Source organism: Ailuropoda melanoleuca, chromosome 10, assembly GCF_002007445.2.
Source record: "Ailuropoda melanoleuca isolate Jingjing chromosome 10, ASM200744v2, whole genome shotgun sequence".
Classification (NCBI taxonomy): Eukaryota; Metazoa; Chordata; class Mammalia; order Carnivora; family Ursidae; genus Ailuropoda; species Ailuropoda melanoleuca.
In genome coordinates this window covers 78,939,470-78,956,269 of record NC_048227.1, presented here as the reverse complement: position 1 = coordinate 78,956,269, position 16,800 = coordinate 78,939,470, and the positions used below count along the sequence as shown (strand labels likewise).

The 16,800-nt window shown below is 37.5% G+C and overlaps 1 protein-coding gene across 1 annotated transcript in view; it reads left to right on the top strand.

The window, feature by feature from the left end:
- MOXD1 (monooxygenase DBH like 1) overlaps positions 1–16,212 on the top strand; it is a 96,233-nt gene extending 80,021 nt beyond the window's left edge. Inside the window, exons 9-12 of the mRNA XM_034670781.1 lie at positions 22–81; positions 5,141–5,283; positions 15,383–15,551; positions 16,012–16,212. Of these exons, the coding sequence (XP_034526672.1) occupies positions 22–81; positions 5,141–5,283; positions 15,383–15,551; positions 16,012–16,212 (573 nt within the window). The remainder of the gene's footprint in view (positions 1–21; positions 82–5,140; positions 5,284–15,382; positions 15,552–16,011) is intronic.
- The last annotated feature ends 588 nt before the right edge of the window (positions 16,213–16,800 follow it).

Genomic DNA, 16,800 nt, shown 5'->3' with positions numbered 1-16,800 from the left:
TTTTTTTTTTTTATGTTTTAGGGAGATAATCTAATTACCGAGTGTCGTTACAACACAAAAGATAGAGTCCGGATGACTTGGGTAAGAAAATTTTTATTTTTATTAAAATTCATTTGTGGAGAAGGAGGAATAAACTTTGATTTTAGAGGAGAAAAAGCAAAAAGCATTCCCATTTGGAGGCAAAATTCCTGAATGTCATGAGCATGAAACATCATAAAAGTGAAATCAGAGCTATTTTCGCAATTTATCAGATTAACTAATGATTCTACAGCAATATTTACACTATAGTTTATTGACCCTTTCATGAAAAGCTATCCTAGTCTTTTAGTTTTTCCTCCCCAAATCATATTAATTAAATACCTGTGGTCGCAAATGACCATCTGCTTGAGTCCGGATTTTGATGAATCAAGACTTCAAAAGGAAGAATGAATTGTATGACCTTAGAGCTTCTGACCCAAAGAGAAATTCGGTCCCAACAGATTTACTGAAGAGTCCTGACAAACACTCAAGAAATAGACCATTCATGCCTTACATGGTCTCTCTCAGGGAATACCTCCCCACCAACTCATTTTATAAAGTTAGCATAATCTTAATACTAAAAATTGATAATGACAGTATGAAAGAGGTCAACAACATGCACCTGATGGAAATATCTTTGATGGAGTACTGGCAAACCAAATTCTACATAATATAAAAATGTAATGTTAGGACCAATTTGGGCTTAGCTAGGGAATGTAAATTGGTTTCAAATAGAAAATATATTAATACCGCTGTACATTAAGAAGGAAAAAGACATGTGATCAGGTCAATAGGGGTAGAAAAAAGCCTTCATAAGATTTAAGTCAGTCATAAAAAAAGAACATTTTATAAACCAGGAATAGGAGAGAATTGCCTTAACCAGATAAAGCTTAGCTATGAAAAATCTGTAGCAAATATCAAACAACTTGAAATATTAGAAGTATTGCTTTAATATCAGGAGGAAGACAAAGATATTTATTATCATTATTTCCATTCAACATTATACTGGAAAAGGAAAAAAATGAGACATATGGATCAGAAAGGAAGAAGCAAAGAAGCAAAATACATTACTCATGGATATAATTTGCTACATCAAAAAACCTCCTCAAAATTAATATCTAAAACTAACCGTATTTTAGTATATAAGAAACTATCTTGGGGCACCTGGGTGGCGCAGTCGGTTAAGCATCTGCCTTTGGCTCGGGTCATGATCCCAGGGTCCTGGGATGCAGCCCCGCATGGCGTTGGGCTCCCTGCTCAGCAGGGAGTCTACTTCTCTCTCTCTCTCTGCCCCTCCCTCTGCTCATGCTCTTTCAATGTCAAATAAATAAATAAATAAATAAAATCTTTCAAAAAAAATCTATCTCAAGAAAATGCACTTTAAACCCCTAAGTTCTATAGAAATAAAATCTAACATTAGATGTGTTTTATCTCCATGGAAAAAAATTATAAATCATTATTTGCAAAACATTATAGTACACCTAAAGAAATTAAGAGATTGTGTTCATGGAGAGAAAGGCTCCGTAAAATAAAGATAATCTTCTATTCAAATTGGCCTATAAATTTGATATAATTCCAGTAAAAAAAATTAAGAGAGATTTTATGATTTGAGATTCTGGTATCCTAACTAAGAAATCTTTGCCTAGCCATAGCTGTGAAGATTTTCTCTTATTTTTTTTCATATTTCTAAAAAGTTTACAGTTTTAGCTTTTATATGGAACAAGTTGATTCTGAAGTCTACACAGAAGAGCAAAGGGTTAATAATAGGCAGACACTACTAAAAAGTAAAAGATGGAGACAAGCTACTGGATATGAAGGCTTATTTTAAAGCTATGGTGATCAGTAGTGTATTTGGGTTCAGAATTAGAATAGTGGTACATAATAGGAATCCTGGAAACTGACCTACAAACCCCCTATAAGGAAACCTGGTTTAGAATAGACACGGAATCCATTTAAGTGGGAAAGAATGAACTTTCCATTAAAGAATGCTAGCACAACTGGGTATACAATACACAAACAAGTCAATTCCCGATAGATTAAATATTTAAATGTGAAAAGCAAAATCTTAAAACTATTGGGAGCAAAATATATGAATATATTTTTATGATGTTGGGGTAGTAAGAACTTAAAACAAAAAGCATGAACTATAAAAGATGGATGAATTTGACTACTTGAAATCTTCTGGTTACCAAAAAGCACTATTAAGTAAGCAAAAAGACAAGTTTGAAGCTGGAAAAAAAATGCAATACATGGATTAATAAAGCACTAGTATCCAGCATATAAAAGAAATTCCATAAATCAGTAATGTAAGACAAACCATAGAAAAACAGGAACAGACACAAACATTTCACAGAAATAAAAGCCCAAACAGATAATAAACATAGGAAAGGATGTTCAATTTCATTTGAGATCAGGATCGTGCAAATATAAACCAGAATGAGATATTTTTACCCATCAGTTTGTCAATATTTAAAATTGCAATTCCAATGTTCTAAAACTGGCGTCCTCACACACCGCTAAGTGTAAACTTATAAAACCACTTTGGGGAAAAGCATGACATCATCTGAAAGCTGGAGATTCATAGATGCTCTCCCCACTTGCATTCCTGTGACGATTTCATCTTAAGGTTCCTTTTGCAGGAAGAGTTCCAGGAGATAAATATGTAAAATATTCACAGTAACATGTAACAACACGAGAACACAAAGTTGGGAGCAGCTCAACTATTTATCAAAAAGAGAACAAATAAATACAATATAATATGTCCATAGAATATATGTGTAGTACATATCTGTGAAAATTAATGCATTAAAGTCACATGTGTTAACAAGCATGTATCAGAAGAACAAAAAGGGCACGTTAAGCAGACCGTGAGTGGTACGATGTCATGTGTCCCAGTTGTAGAACATACAAAATGAAAATATCATTTAGGGATGCATACATACATCAATGAACAGAATGGAAAGAGTTTGAGAAGCAACAGAATGATAAACAGAAGAGTAAGATAATCCTCATCTTCAGTTAGGATGGGGAAGAGGGAATTAAAAACGAGCACAGCGTACGATCAGTCCACTGGTGTTGGCTTTGTCTCGTGCCTTATATAGGATTTTGTTCACATGAAATATTTTACCTCGGATGTCATACATTATTATTTTGGTGTATATTTGGTGGTCTGCCTGGCTACTGGCCAGCGCAGCTAAACCCCAGCCGCTGAAAATATCAGATGATAACTCACAACCGTGTCATTCACTGGGCATTGCCCTTGGTATCAGGGAATGCCCCACCTGAAGTTATGCTTCCCGAAATGGGGCAGCAAGCAGCCGATGACTGATTCATGGGAAGATACAAATGCCCAGCTCCCTTCCTACAATTTAGTATCACTCCGAATAGCCATCCTAGCTGAAGAATAAATTAAATATTATTTTTACTGAGGCATCATTTGCAGCCTCAGCTTCTCCCTTTGCCCAATCCTGCTTTGCTTATCAAGGGCAAAACATTAAGTTTTGCAACTTGTAAAATCATTGCATTTTAGCCACTGCATTAATTTAGAACTATGAACAATACTGCCAAGTTTTTCACCTTCATTTTTTGAAGAACAGATGATTTGCTGGATACAGAATTCTTGGTTAATTTCTTTTTCCCTGCAGCCCTTGAATATGTAATCCCAGTATCTTTTTGTTACTTTCATCACTTATGATGAAATGTCAGCTGTCATTTGTATCATTGTTCCCCTGTATATGACATGTCATTTTTTTCTTGCTGCTTTCAAGATTTTCTCTTTGGCTTTGGCTTTCAACTATATGACTATGATGTGTCTAGAGATGGCTCTCTTCATATTTATCTTTGGCATTTGTTGAGATTTTTGGGTCTGTAAGTTAATGTTTTTTTCACTATATTTGGGAAGATTTCAGCCATTATTTTTTTTTTAATTTTTTTTAATGATTTTTTTAAATTATATTATGTTAGTCACCATACAGTACATCCCCGGATTCCGACGCAAAGTTTGATGCTTCATTAGTTGCGTATAACACGCAGTGCACCATGCAATACGTGCCATTATTTTTTAAATATTTTTTCTACCTTTTTCTTTCTTCCTTCTCATTCTGGAACTCTGGTTGCATATATGTTGGAACACTTAATATCATATTTTGACATATTTTCTGGGATATTTTCACTTTTTTTAGCTTTTTTTCTTTTCTTTTCTTTTCTTTCTCTTTGGATTGGAAAATTTCCATTCTATCTTTAAGGTCACTGATCCTTCTGCCATCTCAAATCTGCTGTTAAACACATTCTGAGAATTTTTTATACAATGATGGTAACACTTAACCCTAGAATTTCTATTTTCTTCTTTTTTATGTTTTCCTTTCTCTGGTGTCATTCTCTATTTGTTTACTCATTTTTTTAAATATATTTGCCTTTAGTTACTTGAGTTAACTTTTTAACATATTTTTAACTGTTTTTAAGTTTTGGTAAATGCAGCATCCATAGCTTCTCACAATCACTTTCTCCTGGTAACTTTTTTATTTTCTGAGTGCAGATCATAGTTTCCTATTCTTTTTTATGTTTAATAACTTTTGGTTGAAAATTTGACACTATAGATAATATGTTGTAACAGTTCTAGATTCTGTTCTCCTGAGGAGTGTTGATCTTCTTACTTTCAGTAGCTAATTTACTACCTAGATTCAAAATGTGACATCTGTCTTCTCTCTGGTGTCTTCTGATGCTTATATCATGTTTATATCATGACAATGAGATTATAGAAAATTCAGTGCAGTCAGGCAAAGATTCCATGAACCTGACTGTTTGGTGCCATGTTAACCAAACTTCCCCATAATCCTCTGAAATATTCACTGTGAAGGGTAGTTTACATCATATGAACAGAACTCGAAAGAGATTATTAGGTTGTTTAAGAGAGGCAACTTTTAAAGAGATGGAAATCATAGTATTGATTTTTCAATGTGTCTCTACCTTTTTAAAAACCAAATCGTCAGTATATTATTGCTTAGCTTTCAGATTTATTACATTTCAGTATTGGATGGAATTGTATGACACTGGTGGCTTGTGTGCTCTCAGGTCGGAGTTGGTGGAACGCATACTTTTCTAAATAAAACATCTCCATTTTCAGGGAGGATTAAGCACCAGGAATGAAATGTGTCTCTCATACCTTCTTTATTACCCAAGAATTAATCTTACTCGATGTGCAAGTATTCCAGACATCATGGAACAACTTCAGTTCATTGGTGTTAAGGAGATCTATAGGCCAGTCACGTAAGTAGTAAATGAATTTCGTAGTGGGGTAGAATACCTCAGAGAAGGATGGGATTCATTTTCGTATTGGATTTATCACCACATTATGGAATTATCTGAAGTCCTGTTCTGTTTACTTATTTTTAGCTGGGGTGACAACGTGAGCTTCTTGGTTGGTATGTCCAGGGTCCCCAAGACTCCCATCAGGTTCAGTGATTTTCTAAGAGGACCTAAAGGATTCGGCCTATTATTTTATTCATGGCTAATATTTATTACAGAGAAAGAATACGAAGAAAAATTAAGAAAAGGAAAAGGCACATGGGCCAAGTCCAGAGAAAACCCAGTGCAAGCGTCCAAGCACCTTCACAAGTGCATTCACCCAGAACGTACTTAACGCTACTAGCATCGAAGTATGACAACATGCATGAAGTGTTGTCAACGAGAGATACTCATTAGAGACTCAGTACCGGGAGTGTTTATTAAGGGCTGGTTACATAGGTATCCTCTGCCTAGTAAATACTAAAATCTAGACTCCTAGAAGGAAAGCAGATGGTCAACATAAATTGCATTGTTTGTGCAAATAGTCGAGGCAGAATGAGTCACTCTTCATTTAGAGGAAGCTTTATACCAGGATAGAAATTGTTTACTACTTAGGTTTGCTGACACCAGCCAGAGGTCAGCCTTCCAAACAGGCATTTCTAAGGATGGAATTCTCAGGCCTGCTATGTTCACTCGCTCTGCACAATTGCTCTTCATAGAAACTACTTATGATAAAATAATAAACAAGGTATATATTATTTCTGCCCTCTTGGGATTATATTCTAGAGTGGGGGAGGGGTGATAACATAAATATAAAATTTCAGGTATTAGTAGATGTTATGAAAATGAAAGCATGTAGCTGTTGTCAGTAGGGTGGTAAATGCCTCTCTGGGAAAGTGTCTTAGTCTGTCCAGGCTCTGTAACGTAGCACCATAGACAGAGTAGCTTATAAACAACAGAAATTTATTGCTCACAGTTCAGGAGGCTGGGAAGTGCAAGATCGAGGCTCCAGCAGATTCAGTGTCTGGTGAGGACTGACTTTCTCAGAGATGGCCATCTTCTAACTGTTACCCCATATGGCAGAAGGAGGTAGGGAGCTTTCTCAAGCTGCTTTTGGGATGGCACTAATCCCACGAGGGCATAAGACCCCAGGTCCTAATACCATCACTTTGAATGTTAGGATTTCAACATATGAATTTGGGAGTGAGGGGGCACAAACATTCAATCCATGGCAGGAGGTGACGTTTGAGCAGAGACCTCTGTGGTGAGGAGCCAGCCATGGAAAGATATCAAGTGTACTCTTTGCAGAGCGAAGAGCCAATGTAATGACCTTATGGTGGGTATGATCGTAGCGTGTTCAAGTAACAGCAAGAAGGCGAGTTTGGCTGGAACAGAGAGAAATACGGGAGAGGGTAAATGAAGAGGTCTGACAGCAAGAGGGATGTTACAGGTGATATAAAGATCACGTAGGACTTTATAGGCGACATAAAAACTTCGGGTTTTAAGTGCAAAGAGAAACCATCGTAGGACAGAAACAAAGTTGATTTGGGTACTGAATTGAGAAAGGACTCTAGAAGGACCAGATTGGAAAAAATAATACCAACCAGGAGACTGTGGTGATTGGCCAGTTGCGAGGTGAACGCGTCTGGGACAAAGATGTTGGCAGTTGAGCTGATGAGAAATGATTACAAGCAGGTTGCCTTCTCACAGTGACACACACTGGACCCACTGGTTGATGGCATCTCAGGAATGTGATGAAGGAAAAAGAGGAGGAAAGAAAAAATGGTGATGTGTGAGTGCTGTAGGGAAACATTTGAAGCAGAAATGGGAAGTTCTGCTTTGAATATGTTAAGGTCAACGTAGAAAAAAGGATTTTATTCATTCTTAGCAGTACCACAAAGAAGAATTAGGGTGGCTGGTAGAAATTTTGGAGCATAGATTTTGTTTTAATATAAGGAAGAATTTTCTACTGATTAAGACTTTTCAAAATGAAAGAGACCGATATAATTGGGTGAAAGGTACACATAGATTTTTGAGGGGATATGGTTAAGGAGAGAATTAAAAAACATGTCATGAGAATGTGGCCAAATGGATTCACTGAAATAGCGTGTAATTATGATCTACTTTTTTCCCAAAATATTATAGAGATTGTAAATGATGAACTGAGAGCACTCTTCTTTTTAAATTATACTTACTATTTATAAATATGTTCTAGTGAGTTCCTACCCAGACAACCCAACGACCACCAGAACAGAAGTCTGTATCTACTAAAATACAAATAACAAAATGCTTATGTAAATTCGTTTGTAGTTCATAAAGTGGTTCCATATGTATAATTTCCATTAATTTGTTTTCACACAATTCCAGTAGGTAGAATAGGACTTATAATCCCAATTTTGGAGAAGAGGAAATGGAAACTGAGGGATTCAGAAACTATTCCACATCAGATGGCCACCATCAGAGGAGGAGCTAGTGTTCATTGTGTCTCTGATATAGAGAGGGAGATAGATACCTGCCTTTTTATTCAAAATAAATAATTACATATGCAAAAAATAAAGTGATAAAGAATACAAAACAGTATATAAAATCTCATTCTAAAAACACTAGGATTTAGTTTTGTTTTCGTTTTTTGCCCAAAGATTTCATTTATTTACTTGAGAGAGAGAGAGAGCACAAGCAGGGGGCAGGGGCAGAAGGAGAGGGAGAATCAGACTCCCCCCTGAGCAGGGCGCCCCACATGGGGCCCCATCCCAGGACCCGGGGATCATGACCTGAGCTGAAGGCAGACGCTTAACCAGCTGAGTCAACCAGGCGCTCCTATAGTTTTGTTTTTAAAACATCAGTATTGTTCCTAACTAAGACTTAGTAGCGTTTTTTCCTCCTTTAGAATATTTTTTTACAGATTGACTAGAAACTTTTCCCATTCAAGGGTTAATCTGAGAGCATGTTAAAAACAAATGGACATTCAAAGCTGTTTGTTTTATAAGGCGATGATTTAAAATGTATTCTACGGCCTTTGGTGTTCAACCTGTGTAAATCCTCTGAAAATGCCCCACTGCCCAGTTCCAGTGAGGCTCTGTTAGAGCCCACACCTTTGGTCTCTCCCCGAAAATATTGAAGTTGGGTTTTTCATTACTTAAAAAGACACGGAGTTATATGCAACTAATGAATCATCGAACTTTACATCAAAAACCAGGGATGTACTGTATGGTGACTAACATAATATATATATATAAAAAAAAAAAAAGACAGGGAGGATTGCTTCCCAGAACCAGGCCAGTTTTGAGATGTCATTGCCCACATAAAACCACTTAACTACGTGGTTAAATTTATTTATTCTTCAAAAATATGAGTGAAAAGGAGCCTCTGTTATAAAATTGATGTTTAGGCTTTAAATCAGACTTTCAAGTGAGTTCATCCCACCGAGGCTGATGTTTTTGAAAGCCAGACCAAGAAGGTACTGGCTAAAAGATCAGAAAGAGAAATAGCTAGGGTGATTTCTTTCTTTTTTTTTTTTCTTTTTCTGTTTTACTGAAGAGAATATTGCGAATTTGGTTTCAGGATCCCATACTCAAGAGGACCATCCTATAACACATAACCCCTACTCTCCTATTCCATGCCTTTAATGTGATGATTAGTCAGGTGCACTGTCTTATTTTAAACATTCTGTAACAATCCTAGGATTGGAGGAAGAGCTGGTAGAAAAGTAGAGACAACTACATCCTGTCTCAGGATCTGTCTGTTCCAGGGGTTGTGACTTCCCCCTGCCTCCTACAGATCTGGCAAGGCTTAAGGAAAAACAGAAAGACTCACAAAGATCAGATAACAGACGAGATCACCCTTTTAGATCAATTCTGTGTTCTCTGCTGTACCACACGTCGACCTTGTCTACATAGTTCCAATAAGGCCGATGTGATGGAAAGTTCAATGTAATTTATTCAATCGCTAAGAAAGAATCAAGGGACGTGTGTGTATTTTTCCTTTGTAAGAAAAATCCCTTTACGTTTCTAATGTGTAAAAATCCCCCATGCTTGTTACAAAGGCTTTAAGGAATGCGGAGAAAAATGTTTGAAAAAGAAGGCATAAGCCATCACCTCCAATTCTGTTAGAAATAAACAATGCTAACATTAATTGAATGTTATTACAGACGTCTTTCTGTGGGCGTGTTGCAATAAAGATGAATAGATTGCTGTTATAAAGGTGATAATTTGTGCACTGTTTCAAATAACACATTAAATCTTCATTTTGTTTAATTTATATAAAAACACGGGGCATCTGGGTGGCGCAGTTGTTTAAGCATCTGCCTTCGGCTCAGGTCATGATCCCAGGGTCCTGGGATCGAGTCCTGCTTTGGGCTCCCAGCTTGGCGGGGAGCCTGCTTCACCCTCCCCGGCTCCCTCTGCTTGTGCTCTCTCTTTCTCTCTCTCTGTCAAATAAATAAATAAATCTTTAAAAGATTTATATAAAAACATGAAGCTAAACCTGAACGCTTGTTGAACTTCAGATAAACGTGGTTGCTGCTCTTGTTTTTGCTGCAAGAGGTATTATTTCATAAAAGGGTCTCTAATGTTGAGAACACAGATTGTAAAAGACATGAAAATGTTGCACATACGTGTCTCACTACATGTTTTGACTTCAGATCATAAAAGATGAGGACATTCATAATTTCACATTTTCCCCCACATCCCTTTTCCATACCTCCAAATATTTATTACTGCGATTATCATTTTTGGATTTTCAAGACTTTAAATTTTCTCATTTATTTCTCAAATCAAATTCCCACAATATTTAATGCAACGTTAAGGGTTTAATAGATTCAGTGATAATCCCTAATTTTATAGGATTTCTACATTTCTGAGCTCTTTCATTTGATTCATCAGAATGTTATTTCTAAGTTGGTTCATTAAGAAGGGTTTCCAAGTGCTTATGCCCTGCATTTTTGTGTTGGGTTTTTTTTTTATAATATTTGAGAATTTTTGCATTTATATCTGGACAGCATTTGGCTGGAGGTACTATTTTGGGGCCATACCATTTTTCCCCTTGGGAGCTCTCCTTGGATGAATGGTAATATTCTTCGTCTACCTGTAGAATTCGTGAGTTAAACTGACCATATTTCAGTGTTGAACATCTGTAGTAAATTTTCCTGAAACACAACATGCTCTTTCATTACATATATTCACTTATTTTTTTTCCATTTCAAGGAAATTTTCTTATATTATATCTACAAAGTGTTTTCTAATCTGTTTGGAATTTTTCACAAGTGCTTTCTCTTAAAATTTTTTGGAAGGGTTCTTCTTCTTCTTGCTTTTTCTAATTACTTGGTGCTAAATTTGTTTTATCCTAAATTTATTTCCATTGGTCTGCGATCTCCCTTTTCATCTCATTCTGTTGTTTTAAATTCCTCTACATAAGCCCTTGTTTAATTAAATTCATGCTCTTATTACATAAACTTAGTACATGAAATACTTGTGGGAATTCTCTCCCACATAATTGGTTTGTATTTTCTTCTAGAGTCAGCTTTTTCTGCCTCTTTTCATGAAATGAAATATAATTTCTTCTTTCCCTAGGTTTGCAGGCTTGTTATGTCATTTCTTGCTTATGCTGAGCTAATTCTATCTAAAATGTCTCTTTGTTCTGATAAAACATAGGTGAATTCTTGTCTACCTTTTAAGCAAACCTGACAGTAGCCCTCTGTCTCTGCACACCACAGTTTGAGGTTTGGCTGACATATTTGATGTACACACTTTACCGTATTCTGAGGGGAAAGGGCTGTGGGGATAGAGGTATAGAGGTGGGACTGTATACTCTGGATTACAGTGGACGGGTTATTCCTTCCTCAGATGTTATTAAGAAAATCTTCTGATGAAGTTTTCTTTCTTTCTTTCTTTCTTTCTTTCTTTCTTTCTTTCTTTCTTTCTTTCTTTCTTCTTCTTTCTTTTTCTTTTTTAATTTTTAAAAAGGATTTATTCATCTTAGAGAGTGGGTGGTGGGGTAGCGGCAGTGGGAGAGAGAGTCTTCAGCCGACTCTGCACCGAGCACAGAGCCTGACGTGGGGCTTGATTTCACCACCTGAGATCATGACTAGAGCTAAAACCAAGAGTCAGACACTCAGCTGACTGCGTCACCAGGTGCCCCTTTAAAGCTTATCTTTTTAAGTAATCTCTACACCCAACAAGGGGCTCAAACTCACAACCCAGAAATCAAGAGTCACACGCTCCACTGACCAAGCCAGGCAGGTGCCCCCCTGAGGAAGTTTTCTAACTGGCCGGGACTGAATCCCTTTCCATAGAGGAATGTCCGAGGCCTTACATCATGCGGTCAAATCCGTGGTGGCCCAGAAGCTTCTCTTCTATCAGGGAGACAACTTTACCGTGGGCTTCCCAACGTTCCTCTACTCTTGGAGTGTCCAAGGGATTAGGAGTTATACCTTGTTAGGTCAGATTTCCTCTTTAACAATTAGATTATCAAGCGCATGATATGATGTCTTTTTTTCCATAGGCTTGCTGGTGTGTTTTTATTTCTGTTTTACTATTTTATTTTAAAAAATTGCTTGAGGTAGAACTTACCTATGGCAAAACGCACCCATTAGCGATGTGTATACCCTCGTTAACCTCATTACAGACAAGACATAGAATGTTTTCATCACCCCCAAGCTCTCTTCTGTTCTTGGGAGACAGTCCCACCTCCCGCACAAAGCCTCGGGAAACTGCAAATCTGGCGCCTATCATACATTAGTTTAATCTTTTCTAGGTTTTATAAAAATGGGATCCGATAGTATGTACTCTTTTGTGCCTGGCTTCTTGGACTCAGAATGTTTTTGACATTCGTCTATGCTGATGCGTGTATCAGCAGCCCACTCCTGTTTATTACTGAGTAGTATTCCCTTGTGTGGATACACCGAAATCCAGCTATTGGTTCACCAGTTGAAGGACATTGGGATTGTGTCCAGTCTCTGGCTATTATGAAGAAGGCTGCTATGAACAGTATTGTATTCGTCTCTGAATAGACCTGTTTTCCATTTTCTGGGCTAGCACGGAGTGCTGGAATCACTGGATTTGTTTACCTCATAAGACTCTCAAAATACCCTCCAAAATGATGTTTCTTTTTACATTCTTGCCAGTAATGTATAAGAACTCATAAATTTTATTTATTTTAAGCATATGTGATGGCATCTTATTGTGATTTTATTTTCCATTTCTCTTATGACTTACAATGTTGATCCTCTTTTCACATGCTTATTGGTCATTTATGTATGTTCCTTTTTAATTTTAAGTTCCAATTTTTGTCCATTGTTTTGTTGGGTTACCTGTTTTCTTATTATTGAGTTGTAAGAGTTCTTTATATTTTTAAAGAGTTCTTTATACTGAAGCTTTTTGTCAGATATATTATTACCATGAATTTTTCCTGGTCTGTGGAGATTTTCATTTTCGTTTTTTAACGGTATTTTTTTAAGCCCTTTTTTTTTTTTAATTTATTTTGTGCTTTGGATATCCTGTATAGGAAGTCTTTGCCTACCCAAGGTTATGAAGATATTTTCTTGTTTTTTCTTTCCCCTAAAAAGTTTATAGTTTTCAGCTTTTATGGTTAGATTGACGATCGATGTTGAGTAAATTTTTATGTGTTATGAGCAAAATACTGAGGTTGACAGTTTTTTATATGGATATCAAGTTATTCAAGGGCCATTTGATGAAAAAAAACCCTTTTTCCCATTGAGTTACCCCGGAATGTTTGTGGAAAATTGCTGGGTCATATACTATTTCTGGACTCTGAATTCTGTTTCACTGATGTTCATGTTTAGCCTTACTCTAATATCACACGCTGTTATCATAGTTTTATAGTAAGTCTTGAAATAAGACCATGTAAGTCCCAACACTTTGTCATTTGTTGGGACTTACATGGTTTTGTACCAAAATTATTTTGGGTAGTCTAAGTTCATTTCATTTACATATATATATGTGTATATATTAAATAATATATGTATATATTAAATCAACTTGTCAGTTAGATTAAATTTACAAAGGAAAATTGCTCACCAATATTAAATCATAATGTTAATGTAATTTGTTTTTACCAACTACAGTGATACGTAAATAATACCCTCTTATTTATATATGCATCTGGGTAGACATTTACACACTGCTCAGATATACAGAGAAATGAAATTGTTTTAATTTCTAAACCATTCCCAATATTCCTAACCACCTCCCGAGAGCCCCCATGAGAGCAGAACTTGCTACTTCAAGGTTATCTGTTTCTGATTTAAAGCTTAGTCTTTTAAGGAAAAATACTCAGGATAAATATTTACTTTTTCAAGATTTCTCCTCTTTCTATCTCTTCCTTACCTTTCCTCACGGGTAATCCGGAAGTGTGGTATAGGATAGGCTGGAAGGGGTAGGAGGTTTGTTGGTGTGATGTCATTATGGATAGAGTCCTGAACAAAGTCAGCAGGAATGCAGAGGAGACAATAATATGAGTCAAGCTACCATCTCAGAGAGGCTCAGGACCACGTGCCCAGTCAACGGCCCGGTCATGCTGTCTCAGAACGTGTGAACCTTTTCTACATCCTTCTCCATGCACTTATAATGAATTATCAAGTGTGTTTATACCGCTTCTGTTACTTTATAGTGTGAAATCTCAAAAAGAAAATACTAGTTTACTGATTTATTCTAGCAGCAAAACTTCCTAAAGATTTCACCTGTGTACAATACGCTGTTCACTTTCACGGGCGAGGCTGTGGAAAACGCGGCCAATTTAGGCCTACTGAACGCTTTGGTGCGGATTCTGTTGCCACCTTGTGGTGTTTCATGGGATTACAGGCTGATGATTCCCTTCCAGCATTTCTCACTGGTTATGAAATTGATTTTCTTTTTTTTAAGATGGACACCTTATGTCTTTGAAAAGCAAATTTTATTTTTAATGTTTGATTTTAAAACTATTTTATTTTTAATAAAACCTAGTTGTAGCTTTCCATGTATTCAATAGGACATTGTAGGGGCCTCTGGGTGGTTCGGTCAGTTGAGTTGTGGACTCTTGGTTTCAGCTTAGGTCATGATCTCAGGGTTGTGGATTTGAGCCCTGCGTTTGGCTCCCCATTCAGTGAGGAGTCTGCTTGTCCCTCTCCCCCGCTCCCACCCCGCCCCACCCCTGCTTGCTCAAGTGCTCTCTCTCTCTCAAATAAATGAATAAATGTTTTTTAAAGGGAAATTGTGAATATCAAATATTAAAAGTGTAAATTCCTCAATTGGAGGTTAAATAGTTGGTAATTACTGGAACCCCTGGAATATCTTCTTGAGATGTTATGGGAGAAAAATACCTGCTGGTTACCCATGATAATCTCCGAGAAGACCCACGGTTTAGTTCATGTAAATCTTTGTGGTCTGCCAGCACTTACTTACACTTTTCCTTTTTTCAGGAATCAATAATATAAAACTTACATTTAATGAAAAACATCACTTGAGGAGTATCTTTTCAAGCAGATTGTGTCATTCTTCTGTGATTCCTTCTTTCTTTCGTGGACATTAATGTGTTTCGTTAGAGCGGCAAGTGGAAGCAAGAGTATATCTTCCACAGATTTTTTTTTCTCAGTGAAATTTGAAAAATACTCGTTCAGTTTCAGATTTTTGAAATTTATTATCACTTAGGCAAGTCAAAACAGGACAGCCAGCAGGGGTCAGGCTTTTCAACTCTATGGAACTGAAATATCCTGTCTTAAGTAACACATTTCTTCATTACAGCGTTAGCGTTCAATTCCGCAGAGCTGAACGCGTACCAGCTATATCGTTAAGGAGAGCCAAAAAAATTAGCAAGGAATTGTGAGGCTGGGGGAAGCTTTCTGAGTCCAAATTATTTGTCTAGAGTACTACCCATCTGCTACTAAAATAAGGAATTTTTTCAAAAGACTCCTTACTCGGTATATGTATTTCTTCAGGCAATTGCTGGTGAGTCAATCAATCCTTTGCATTAGGCTTTCTATGTGTGTTAAAATGGACAAGTATGAGGTCTATTTTAGAATGTTGGAAAGTAATGGAGAATGTAATGCTTTTGTCCTGAATATGACTAATTGTGGTTATTTTAAACTCAGGACCTGGCCCTTCATTATCAAAAGCCCCAAGCAGTATAAAAACCTTTCTTTCATGGACGCAATGAATAAGTTTAAATGGGCTAAAAAGGAAGGTCTTTCCTTCAACAAGCTTGTCCTTAGCTTGCCCGTGAACGTGAGATGCTCCAAGACAGACAATGCAGAGTGGTCGGTAAGCCCTACTTTGTTTTCCTCTTCGGACAAACCAGATGTCACATTTTACCTAATCTCCAACAGGCAAATTCTAAGGAACAAATAGCCATAAATCCAATGTTTCAGTTGTCTTTTGCCATGTCTGATCACTCATTTGTTCAATAACTGCTCGGGTTGACTGCAAACTCCTGATTCCGCCCCCTGTGAAGGGGGAGATGGACTGATCAACTAAGGTCAGAATGAAGCAGGAATAGGGTGGGATGAGCGCTTCAAAAAGCAACAGAGTCAAATGTCTATCTCTTCTTCCCAAAGGCACCCGTGGCTCTCTTCTCCACCTCCCTCCGAATCCCTAAGACTCCGACTCCCCTGACAGTTGACTCCTTCAGCAGGCACGCCCCTCCCACCTACCCCCTTTTTACCCAGCCCAAGTGGGGGAGCTGAGCAAGACCCTCTCTTCAATCACAATCTTTGGTTTTCAGATTCAAGGGATGACAGCGTTACCTCCCCACGTGGAAAGACCGTACAAAGCAGAGCCTTTGGTGTGTGGGGCCTCTTCTTCCTCTTCTCTGCACAGAAATCGCTCCCTTGAGCTGCTCGTGGGCTGCCTGGTTCTTGGCAGCATGCTGCCCAGCACACGCCTGGGGTTGTCATTCGGTGCCTGGGGACGATGCTTCCTGTGACCCGAACGTGTCAGGTTGAAGACGCTGTGGGCAGGAAGAGTGCGCGTGAGGCTGTGGAGATCGTCGGCTCACACACTCCCTTCCTCCCCACGTCCATCCTTCCCTGTCTACCTGAGAATGTCCATTGGGTTCTCTTCTTTTGCTCTGATACGTCTGATAACATGTATGCATCCCTGATATACAGAACTGGACTGACTTAACACAACCTCTTTTAACAATTTGGACAAAGTCAAGTGGAAGTAAAAGAGTTCTTTATTTCCTTCCATGTTTAATTTTATTGAAAGACTCATTATTGTTATTTCACTTTTTAATTGGTGATTTGGCTTCCAGATTCCTTTCTTAAAATGTTTTCATCTTAAAAATGTAAAAGAAAGTACTCTCTGTTCCACGTTTCTTCCTCTTTATTGTTCTTTGAGTGTGACTTCCCCAATGTGACAATGGTCCTTTCTGTCCTACATAGTGTTCATTCAAGCTCTGCCCTTTTCTGTGAAAAACTGATGGGCCCCTTACCTCAGTGCTTTTCAGCGATGCCCATTCTAGCTTCCCCGTTTATCTGAGTCTACTGGTATTCCCAAACTACCCCAAGCC